Here is a 13,332-nt window from a genome sequence, read left to right as displayed (position 1 = left end):
CCAGCTGCCTATATTATTCGATACAAAGATATGCAAAAGATATCTCAATTTCTATCATTTATCATTATATCATTCTGTCATTAAGAATTTCTTTGCGATTATTTCCTCTCGAGATGTTATAGAGCTTTCAGAATAAATCAACTGTATCTCGCGAATGAAGTCGATTCCAGATCTTGCGCTAAACTTCGGAATTTAAAGCAAGTCACAATTCATTGCGATTTCATCCGATCAGAAATATTAGCAAGCTGGCAGATACACTATCACCGCGGTGAGACACTACCGTCGCACGAAGCGACAGCAAGAATTTCGTTCAGGCAAGTGAGTCAGCTGTGCGTACGCTCTACCACGTGCGTAGTAAGCGTAACCTCATTCCCTCCCTCCCACTTCCGCGCGTGTCGCCTCATTCATAAATCGAACATGCGCGCGTAAAGCCTATTCTATCTTGAGTGGAATAAAGGCCTAATTACAAACTCTTAATTTTAATTCAAATAACTTGCTACTTTTTTATTATACACAAATGGATACAGTATCAGCTGAATTTATGTAATGTCTTTAAGAAGTCACATGTTACAATATTTCTTTATTACGATTATATTATATATAAAAAAGCTAATCTCCGGAAAAAAAAGTCTAAGTATAATAGAATTGTGCTTTTATTCCGCCTATCCCCTCAGTTGCGTAAGCGTAATTGTAAGTCGTAAGAATTGATCAATCACGATTGAATATTTTTCTCGTATTCGGTTATTATTGATGAATTTTTACAGCTACAGCCATTTACAATTACATTTATATGTAATTGTAGAATCGGCTTAATTCTGCGAATGATATAAACCTTTTATATGATATAATACTGCATAGAGATTTTTATATAATATTAATTATATAATGTTACATAAAGCGAAAAGCATAAGGCATAAGTAAATCAACAGTCGTTGACGTATGAAGATAGTTCTCAACTATCTTTTGAAAAAATTAACTTTCTCACATGGTTTCAGAGTCTTTTATTTCATACTCTGATTGATTGATTCTCTAATGGGCTTTCTACAATAAACCAACTACTTTCTACCTAAGCTATAAATCCTAAGCCATAAGAAATTGACCAATCATTAGGTTTGTTTTTTTATTCCTGCCTTGTATTATACTGCACTAGAACTTTCTTTCTCGCTTTCACTGAATATCAAACATGTACATTTCTTTCTTTGAGTTCTAAAAGTATATATTAGTTTAGAACACAGAAAACTAATAGTTATATGAGAATAATCAATGATTGATGAATTTCTTGGTTTATAAAAAGTTCATTATATGCCTTATGCGTTATACAGCGTTATATGCAAAAGTTTGCGCTGCAGCCTTATAATTTTGAGAAAAATTGACATAATGACATGTGAGACAAGGTGGATTAAAAATTGTCAAAATTTTGGTTGCAGTATCACACAAAAATTTTAAGCTTCTTCAGTTAGCATTTTTTTTAAATTAATTTTTAATGTTTGATCATCCTCAAATAAAGCTTAATTCAACAAAAGAAAACGTGCATGTAGACTCGTAAGTATATTTTATATTATATATTCAACTGAACAAAGAACATATAATAAAAATAGTCAAATCTTCTAAGAATTTTATCTTGGCAACGGAATTCTGTTATGTACGTAAAGACACATAACTTTTTTTTTGTATTACTAATATATTTTTGAAAACCTGATTTCGCAAAAAATGCTTATATAATACATACAAATCGAAAAAGCTTTGTAGACAAGCAATTTTAGAATCTTAACTGAAGCATGGAGAAAAACTGAGCATGTCAGAAGTTACTGCACAAGGCAGAATCTTTCTTCTCCTCTCGCGGAAATTTCCTCAAGTTTCAAAGATCGTCTATAATCTACGCTTTGTTTTTGTTCACTAAGAATGGAAAACACTTTTCGTTTATAATTTTAGAAGGTAGATTCTTTTGCGCAACTGTAACGCAAAATGTTGTTGCTGTTATTAGCTGTTATCCTTGTTATTATTAGAGGAAAGGTTGATTCAATTTAAAGAAATATTTCTTTGCTATACGGTTAAAGAAAAAATTTCTTTGATTTGTAAAAATAAATAAATTTTATTTAATTTAAAAAAAATAATGTTTAAATCAAAGAAATTTTTTTATAAATTAAAGAAATTGTTTTTTTATTGAAATAAAAATAGCAAAGAAACATTTCTTTAAAGATCAAAGCAATCTTTTCTCTGGATGTAGTTATTAGTGATAATAATATTTCCTATTTTTTTTCCATGTTTATTTGTCCTCACATGCAACGCTTAGTATAATGTTAAAATATTGATGCCGTAAACAAATGGGAAACAAGATGCGAACGAGTTGCGGTCGAAAATAAAACGCGGAACAGTATGAACGTGATCGACCATGCGTTCTATTTCGGAATTCCGCATAGTTCACAGTTTCCATGTCCTGAGAATATCTTTCTAGGTTCACGTATATATGCAAGTACAGCCGTCATAAATATTTCATGTGACGCATGTATCGCGTACTTTACTACCCTTTCACAAAAGATACACCGATCAATTTTTATTTCTATGTAGAACTATCGTGCGTTTTATGACTATAAAAATGAATGATTCCTTGAAAAGCCAATCAGCTTTTGCTACTTCACATGCAGAATTTCAAAAGAGATTGCAATCCACTTCCAAAGAATTATAATATAAATAGAATTGTCTTTCTTTTATTATACACATAAATTAAAGCAGTTAAATTTTACGATATACTATAATGATTCTATTATTTTTTTTTTATATTAGTGCTATATTAGTATCTCGTGTTAAAAATTCGATTAAAATAAAACAATATTTCTTCCTAGATCTATTTTTATAAAAATTTTTGGAAAATATAAAATATTCCAAAATGTACAATTAAAAATTAAAAATTTAAAAAAAATTAAATTTAATCAATTATATTAATTAATTTATTATTAATTAATTAATTTTAATTAATTAGTTTTTAAATATTTTATAATTGTTTATATGTTTTGAAAACATTTTTTCCTTCTTTTTTTCTTGTTTTCTTTCCTCAATCTTAAGTTCGAGAATGATATGAGTTCATAATATTGCGCCAATTTCTACCATGATTTCATACTCCGACATGTTGATTACAACGACCGCGAGTTGCAACCAATGGCGTCAGCGCGAGACGAGAACGATGCATATCGAGAACCTCTCGCTTTAGCCTGATTGTCAGTCCATCCAAATTCGCCAAAGTCTATGTTTATAATTTGAATTGTACATACACCCGAAGCGACATTATACGAGCCTCAAAATGGCGACAAGTTGCTTTCTCTGCAAGGTTTACGAGCAACATTCCGAAAATGCACAGGAGAGACCTGACGTGTAAGATTTAAGTCGCGTGTATATGTGTGTAAGTCTGCATGTATGTGTGCGCGCCTGCGTAATATCTCAATAGATGTAATCTGGGAAGATACTTGATGGATCAATAATTATATATTCGCAATAACAATAACAATATTCAATACGATTTTATCAGTTATGATTTTACGATTCAATATGAATTAAAAAAATTAAACAGTAGAGGGATAAACAGAAACAAAGAAAAATAAAAGAAAAAATCGACAATAGTCGTAAATGGAATGATCAAAGATGGCGCAGCAATAGGTTTTCTAGTTTAAAAGATGTAGCACAGACCTTTGCATAATGAATAATATATAACGCGTAGAGAATCAACCAATGAGAATTCTTTATTTTCACCTTCAGAATTAGATAATTCCGTTATGCGTTATACAAAAAAATCTGTGCTGCGACCTATAAAATCGTAAACTCTTTTAAATGACTTCGATTAATTAAATCGATGATTAACTTATTAAATATCTATATTATTTTATTAACATGGACAAAGTTAGAATTCTTTTTTACATTTAATAAATGAAAAGATGCAATTAAAAATGAATTGTAGAAATTTTGCAGCAAACAATTCCGATGGCTAAATTAATTATTGATTACATTAACTGCAAATTGATCAAAATCATCTCAAATAATTGAATTTGCTCAATTAAGAATATTGTTAACTGTCTACGAAATTCATTTCTTTTTTAAATAAAAATATGCATCAATTCATTCATTTAATTATTATGAATTTTCAAATTATTATGTATTTTATGTATTTTCTAGTACTTCATAATTTCCATTCTCTAACATTAAACATTAAATGTAATCCAAATAATTATTGATCGTTCCTTATTTATAAATTTATGTGCAGAATCGTCAAATGATAATGTTATATAAATATGAAGACTAAAACAATTAAAAAAATATGAACACTAAAACAATTAAAAAAAAGATTGAAATACGAAATAATTTCCATATCACACGTTCAATTCAGATTTTCTGAAAGTGAAGATCAATTGAAGAAATAGTTGAATGCGATTGGCGAAACTAATGATGACGTTCAATTGTCTGTGCTCGAGTTATTTCTCGCAAGCTTGCTCCACAGGCTTGAGTCTGATAGACAATGCTACGAATGCTAGTCCGATTTTGGAAATGATCCCAACTTCCTCCAAATCGCAAAAGCCGCAGAGACCGATCGATCGTCATTGCAGAGAGAATCAGAAACCAAACGATAGCCCACGTCATTATTATATTCGTTACCATCGATCAGAAGACCGACCATTACAAGATGAGAAAATAATTAATTGAAACAATTATTCGTAAAAAATAAATTGATTGACAATATAATTTATATAAAGTTTAGAGAGAGAAAGAGAGAGAGAGAGAGAGAGAGAGAGAGAGAGAGAGAGAAAATTTCCTTACAATTTTCTTAAATTGAAAATAAAACTTTTTAAATTTATATCTTAATTATTGCTTAAATGGAAAAAACGCGCAAAAAATTTATGGAATTGTTGAACCCTGCAAAGAGAAAATATTACGAATAGGAATATCTAAATTGAAATTTCAATTTATTAGAAATCATGTATTCCAGTATAATTGGTTTCTGATAGATTGAAATCTTAATATTAATTCCTAATATTTTCTTCATTGTGCGCAAGATCTTAAATCGTGTTTTTCATTTTTCCTAAAATTGAATAAGTTATCTGATGATTGATCTCTGGCATCAACCTAACTTCGAGATTTCTCGATACCATACGAGAGCGCTGCTCTCTTTTTCAAGAGGTCAACATATTCACATGTTGTCAAAGGAGGAGATGAAGGAAGTGCCACCGATCAAGTACGTGCGCTACCTCAAGAACATCAACTAGGACGAAATCTCGAAAGCGTCAGAGGAGACGAAAATCGTCCAGAAGGTAGCGATGGAAGAGCTGAAGGAGAACAATGATAAGAAAAAGGATCTACAGGCATATGTTCATCAGTTTGGTGTTACCATTCAAAAACTCAAGAAAATGCTGAAAAGAAAATACAAAGAAGTGTAACTTTCATCAAATTTTTCCATTAAATTTACGTTTGTATTTAGCAGCAAAATATTTTTTAAATTTGTAATTCTTGTAATTTTTTTAGATAATTATTACCGTATAATTATTATCGTAAGTTAATAAAAATATAAATTATTATCTTATGAATAATAAAATATCTTGTAATTTCTTTATATGATTTTAATTATTTACTGAAATGAAATTCCCTCTTCTGACATTAAATAATTTAAAACTTATTAATAATACATTTTTTTAATTTACAGACATTTATAAGTCACTTTAATCTTTATTAAATGTTGAATAATAATTTATTAAATAATAAAACGGTTTTTTTATTTGCATTTAATTCTCAGGTTTATTATTTTATATAGTTGCGAACGAATAGACGTGACATCTAAACGGTAGCGGAAGTATTATAATTACGCTGCAAATAAGATCTGTTCTCTCTTTCTCTATTATGGCGAACGAGACTAAGCTGATTTCCGCTGTCGTGCTGTTTGCATTCAACAATGCGACTGTCTGACAAACAGAGAAACGCGCCGCAGCAAAAGCAAATGCGTTCGTCGATGGTGTATCCTTTCACAGAAGACAAATGCGAGTCCTTGTTCGCATTCGCGCTCTCTCCTAGTCTCTTTCCCATGACAGAGGCACGCAATGTGCGTAATACGTTTACTACCAACAGCAATCGGGGAAGAATGTACAGGGCGAAACGGGGTAAACCAGAAATGGGAAGTCACTAGGCGAAAACGAAGAACGATTCGTTTGCGAGACAGTTATACAAAGGATGAAAGCGATAGAAGTTCTTTTATTCATTATTTTTGAATAAAACTTCTTGATTAAAAGAGCTCATTGATATAATGAAAAATTAAACAATAATAGTAATCCGTGCTGAACTGTTATTAAATGATAAGGAGATAATAATTTATAGATCGTTAAGTATTATTTTAAATTAAAGTATTAATTTAAATATTATTTAAAGTTAAAATTAAATTAAACTCAAGTTAGATTATATATTTTTTTAATTAAAATAATATTAGCGATAATTAATAATAAACTTTGTACGTAAATAAATTTATTAATTTTATTCACGATCGTTTACTGTAGAAAGCTATTAGCCTGAAGGATCAATTAATATGAAACTTTGTTTGTGACTAGTCAATATTTCTCAAACGTTAAGTAAAAATTGTCTTTCCACCATGTTATCTCGTCTTTTGTAAACAATTTCCCCGGATGCAGCACGAAATAAGTATGCGCGGAAAAATCAAAGCAGAAAGGATAATGTTGATAGACAGATGGAAAATGAGAATAAGGGCAGATAGAGGAGGTACAGGCGGAGAGTGAGAGCGCGAGAGGATCGAAATGCATTCGTGATCCCTCGGAGAACTACCTCGGCAAAGCTCTGCCGCAGTATACTAAATCACCATCCCCCAGTGGGGAGTACGTCCATATACCCTGGCGAGATGACGGGGGAATGAGTAGTGTGGGCAAACCTCGGTCATTCTTTATATTTTATTCACGTTTCATTTCATTCCCGGACTCCATGTAGCCGAAAAGAGCAGACGGGAAGCTGTAACGAGAACAACAGTGCATCATCGTGAGAGACATAGTCTCACGGCATGCAGCCGGAGATACGTACATGCGATGATACATCGCCATAACGACCTATGTATTCTCGTTGTTTTCGAAAGAATAGTAATCGATCGAAATATTAGAAACTTAATTCTTTCATATATAATACAATACAAGCAATTTGACTGAATTGGTTTCAATTTTTATCTCTGATCGTATTTGCTTCTTGCGAATTAAATTGACTCATTGTTTTAATTACTGATTATATTACTGGTTTACCAATCGCAGTTGAGAATATGTGCTGGTACATTTTTATTTAATAACTCATCATGTTCAATTTTTATCATTAGGAATTTATTGCGACTGTTATAATGGAAGAATACAGTCGATAATATTACCAAAACGAAAAGTATTGTATTGTACGGAAGATAAATAGAACAAATACTATCAATTTTTTGCATAACTATAAATTATATAATTTTAACCGTTTCATTAATTTTATCAATTATCAATTATCACGCAAAAAAATTGCATTTAATTTCTTACTGAAAATGACTTAATAATAAGATCGAAACATTTCTAAGAAGAAAGAAATTTGAAATATATACAAATCTGGCTTATAGCTCCTTCTTATTATTTATTGTTTATTATTTATTAAGCCATTATAAGATTATTTTTACTTAATTCTTTCACTGAAAAAAATATTTGATTGAAAATGGACAAAGTAGAAAATTTTGATTATATCAATCGGAATTGTTTGCGTTGAAATAATAATAGCAGTACAGAGTATTTTTGAAAAGAATTTATTTACGTGAATTATTGCATGCGACGGGCTTCATCACAATAATTTTTACATCTAATATGTAATTAAATATGAATATGTATTATCGAGGATTATAATCATAAAAAAAATGAGATTATATATAAATATAATAAATGTAGAACTTTTTTAAATACTGTGAATAATTAAGTATTATAAATTAGCGAAAGTTTTTAGATGATTTATATTTAGTTAAGATGGAATAGTTAGTTGCAGTTTATTTCAGCTTGTAATTTATTAACATGGTATTTGTACGACAATTATAAAAATAAGTAAACGAGATTGATGCTTTAGATTACATTCTTAAATTCAGAAAGAATCTGAAGAATTCGAAATTGCGAGTAATAATAAGTATTACATGAACTCAAAGGATAAAGACAAGAAATATCGTATAAAACTTCTTGCAAGATTTATTTCAAAAAGGACATCAAAAGATGGAAAACGCGGAACAATATGTTAGTTCGGCCACAAGAAAATATCATATATGTTTCACCGCATACACATAAAATCTGCATTCTTCTTTTATAACATTGCATCATAAAGTCAGCCACGTAAAGACAACGAATCGAAAGCTTCCTTCTATTTCAAACGTTGCAACAAGTCGGAAACTCGTTCGTGTCATCCTTCCAACAGTTTTATTCCACCGGTATGATGTATCATTTTTATTGCCGGTCTTAGTGACAGTTTTAAGCTTGCAGCATCGCGAAAAGTTAGAACATACGTCACAGAGAGAAATGTTTCTGCTTTTATATTAACGGATAAATAAAAACCCACTTTTATATTAACAGACAAAAAATTTTTATTATTTATATAATTAATATTAATTTATTATTTAATAGAAAAGAATGGGAGAATTGCAAATGTAAATAATATTATTGTAACATATTAAAATAGTGATAATTTCTGATTTCTTGCACACAGCGATAGTTTGATACACGTTTAGTGTCATACTATACATTATAGAATGCACACGTTGTTTAAAATAAATATCATTATATGTTTTCAATGTTTTTGAAGCAAGAGAGAATGAGGCAACTGCGAATATCTAAGGAAACAATTACAATTATTATTAATTATGGAATTGTTATTTACAAATTATATAAATATTTATTCAAATATTATTTGGCTTTAAGTTTAAATAATTAACATTCACATATTATCAATATAAATTATAATTTTAAACAAAAAACAAACCTCTTCAATATTACTTCTGCATGTTAATTCTAAATGATAAAAATTTTGTTTTTTTTTTTTAAATTATAATTTACATTGATAATATATGAATAATAATTATTGTAGTTTAAAAGTAAATAATTAGAATATTTTCTTTAAATAAGGACTTTTACAATTGATAAATAATCATCTATTATTTAATTTTTCTCTTTATAGATACTCACAATTCCGTTAATCCCTAATATTAATAAATATTCTTCTAATATTAATAAATATATTAATAAATATATTCAAAAATATATAAAATAATAAGACTGATGGCATTTGGAATAAAATTTAAGAAACAAAAAGACGCGAATAAAGAGAGATTTCTACGTTATTATTTATTCTGTAATGTAAAGAGAATATCCGAACAACGGGTATTAAAATCCTTCTTGCGTATTTATTTTTCGTTTACGCGCATCTGAGCGTCCCCACATCTTTCAACGTTTTTACGTCTCACGCATTAAATGCCATAGGATTGTTTACGTCGAAATATTTGACTAGTGCAACTGTGTTTCGCTATGCAATGGCTGACTATCAAACGAGTTTGCTACTGAAAGGCTAACTTTACCCCCGTCGTCGGACCATAAAGTGCCCTATCTACTGCAAGACTACTGCGAAATATAGATCCTTGCCAGAAATTCAAATTTCCGATGTTGCACAGGCGCCCGTAATCTCGATTAAAGAGCCAGGGTGTCTCAATTTTCTACCCATCGCTTTTATCGACTTTGAAATGTATCATACTTTTCACAAGTTCAGAGTAAATTTCTTGTTAAACATAATCTCGTTAATAAAAAAAAATAATTTTTAAAGCATTTTTATTTACAATATTTGAATACACATATTTAGATATAGAATTTCTCTGATATCTTTTCAACACCCTGTATAATGGACTACAGATTTCCGCAGTTTGATCGGGTGAATATAACTAAGCTGTTTCTCATGACTGAGCGATTAAAGCAATTTCGACATGCTGAAGTTGTGATCCGTTACATGCGCAGCGAAATTATACAGGTGATTCCGACAATAGGGGGTGTAACATGATAACCCAATATTGAATATATTCTGTGATAATTTTAGTCTAAATAAAATTTCTATAAACTACATGTGCGTTCGTTTCGAAACTGATTTGTTTTATATTACTACAAATATTTGGAATAATATATATCACTCCATTACTTCAAAACTGATATAACTCGTACAAAACGTGATATTTGATTTATTATCATGAATTAGATAAATATTACTTTATCATCAAAAATGAATTAACCTAACTTCATAATAAAATCATCATAATTCAAAAAGAATGATTTTTTAGAAGTTGTGAAAGGAAAATGACAAAAATGACATTTGATAAACACTGAAAAAAAAAGATTGGCTGCTGCAACAATTAGATGGTAAAATATAGTATAGTATTTTTAATTGACTACAACAGCCAATTTTGGTTTGCAGCAGCCAATTTTTGGTTGTGTTAGCCTTTAATCCGCAGGATTTCGGTAGGCTATCACAACTAAAAATTGATTGCTGCAATCAATTAAAAATCCTATGCCATATTCAGCCATATAATCTTTTCTTTCAGTGCACATTACGAGTATATTCTTTTTTTCGATATTATATGATAATAAAGGAACGATATTTTATTTAATTATATTTAACTATATTTAATTTTTCGAAACATGAATATAGTTTATAAAATAAATATATAGCTTTACTCTCTAAAATTTATTCAATTGGAATTTGAGATAAAAATATAAAATATTTCGACGAAACTTATTATTATTGACCGGGGAATTTATATCGCCCATTATGCTTTCGCCTAAATTATCCTAGGTACCCCTCTCCTCGTCAGGCTCGCCGCGCTATAAAGAGCAAACAACTTTTTTAATAAACTCGATTGGCGGCCGACACGCCAAGCGTTATGTCGCACATTACAAGTCGAGTCGACTGCAATAGCAGTATCGCCTTAATGCTTGCGGTTGCTCCAACAGCGTGCTCGAAATTGAAACACTGCACACGAGCAATACTCACCCGCCCCCGCTCGATCCCACGCCGATAACGCGCGCTATAAATCTCACCTCTACCACATCGCCGTGCACCGAAAGTTTTACGATCGAGATAAACTGCTCGCACATCCCACTCACTAGATTCGCAACGCATGAATACGAAGAAAATTCAAAGAACGGAGCCACGAAATCGCGGAATGCTAATCACACAGCGCACAATCTGCAGGATAACTCCTGCTCCTGTTTCCGTTTGCTTTGATCGACAAAGACTAAATAGTATTTTATGAGTAAAATACAGCATCAATATTTGTATTTTTATCAGAGCTCAACGACGTTTTTCAACCTCAGCATTGTAATTCATTATAATTCGTTATAATCATACTGTTTTTTTAATAACTCTGATCTCTGTTCTCATTTTCCTAAACTCATAATTAACAATGATATAAATATTACGAAATATATATTGTAATGTATTTTCTCTCTCGTTTGGTTTCAAATTTATGAGACGAATATTTTTTGAGACTAAAATTATTTTTATCACATCCCAACGATTTTCTCTTGTTCTCGGATCCATGATTTGCGCGATTCGAATTTAATATCTACTTGAATAAAAATTTCATTTATATTTAATATTAATATTTTTGTGCAGTTTCATGTAAAGCTCCAACAATTTACGCGGAAACAACTTTAATACTGCATGTTTAACGATCGCGCAAGTATTCACGTAACGAAAGAGAATATCTTACCGTACATCTGCTGAATCCCGTGGCGATCGTCCTCCGGCAACTCGTAGTTAGGGCTCAGTCCCTGGTACCAGGGATACATGAGAGCACCTTGGACCGAGCTGTGCGCCAATCCTAGGGAATGGCCGAATTCATGAGCAGCCACCGCGAACAGACTAGTGCCTGAAAGAAATACAAAAATATTCAAGACTAACGCGACCGAATATTAAGGCATTAGATATGTATATTCCTCATTTTGATATCCGCCATTTTGATTCTATTTGATTATTATAGTACGATTAGTGACAAAGGTAAATGTTAAATAAGAAGAGTTCGCCTCAAATTTTGATAAAAATATACTGAATCGATGCGTTTTCGCGTAAAAATAAAGCTTTGACAAGAAAGTGTCACTCTGCTCTGCAAACCGAAATATTAATCCGAAAGTCGACGACTATTCGGATTATTAGAATCTGTCACAGCAGTGGTTCACTGCGTTAAAAACACAAATTCACTACTTTAGCAAAGAATTTATGTTTTTAAAGCATAGTAAACCACTATTATAACAAATTTTCTATTATAAGTCGAATGATCGAGTCGTCGATTTTAATATCTCAATTTGTGAAGCGATACTTTTTTCTTTATTTTAAATCTTTATTTTTACGCGAAAAACGCAATTTCATGTATTTTTATTAAAATTTGAGCTCTTCTTAACATTTATTTTTGTTACTGAGTGTACTTTAACCTATCAATCAAGAGGAACCAAGATGGCAGATGAAAATATCTACATATCTAATGCCTCAGTTTTATTTGTGAGATGCGCCTCGCGTTAACTGCAATATTTACTTAGTACAAAAGACAAGAGTTGTCTTTACAAATTTGCAAGAACACATTGAACTTTGGCAAATATTTCGCGCAGGCAAAAACGAAATCGTTATGAAACGTTATGAAACAACTGTAACATCAATATAATGTTTTTCGAAGGACAAAATAATATATTTGGGGACATAATTTTTTATAAAGTTATTTCAACATTCATCTGAAATTTAATGTAACTGAGATGCATTTTTCTGCATTATTTCAAAATCAATTTCTACATCATGTCTTTTGATAAAAATGTTCGAAGTAGTTTTATCTTTGATATCTTTATCTTTATTTTCTTTACTACCTCCAAAGACACCAAGTCATAGTAGTAGAGAAAAGCGTATCGAAACTTTTTCGTGTTCACGTGTTGAGTTTTCCGGGCAATTGCATCGGGAATTGCCACCGCTGCCGTCACCATCGCCGCGGAATCTCCGCCTTCATTTCGTTTCGTTTCGTTTCGCTCTGATTCGATTCCAACCCACATCGAGGAACTACTTTTCTAGATATGGGTTAGGATCGTAAAGCGATCGCCGATTCGAGGAGAGTTGCTGTCACCAGAAAAATTGATAGTATAGCGAATCGTTGCTTGCATTGCCGAGAAAAACGGTATTTTGTTGCTGAAACTTGGCGAAAAATTCCTAGCCATTAATTTTTCGACCATTCGAAAAATTCGACCATTATAAAAACTATGTAATTACTTATAAATTCGTCTCGTTGCAAAA

General features: G+C 30.9%; 1 protein-coding gene across 1 annotated transcript in view; it reads right to left on the bottom strand.

Annotated features, from left to right (window-relative positions):
* The window catches only part of LOC108693178 (matrix metalloproteinase-2), a 172,263-nt gene that overhangs the window by 17,385 nt on the left and 141,546 nt on the right, over positions 1-13,332 (bottom strand). The window contains exon 6 of the mRNA XM_018201990.1: positions 11,774-11,932. Coding sequence (XP_018057479.1) covers positions 11,774-11,932 — 159 coding nt within the window. The remainder of the gene's footprint in view (positions 1-11,773; positions 11,933-13,332) is intronic.

The sequence above is a fragment of the Atta colombica genome, unplaced genomic scaffold (assembly GCF_001594045.1).
Source record: "Atta colombica isolate Treedump-2 unplaced genomic scaffold, Acol1.0 scaffold88, whole genome shotgun sequence".
NCBI classification, from domain to species: domain Eukaryota; kingdom Metazoa; phylum Arthropoda; class Insecta; order Hymenoptera; family Formicidae; genus Atta; species Atta colombica.
Note: the sequence above shows the minus strand (reverse complement) of the source record. Positions and strands in the feature narration are given on the sequence as shown.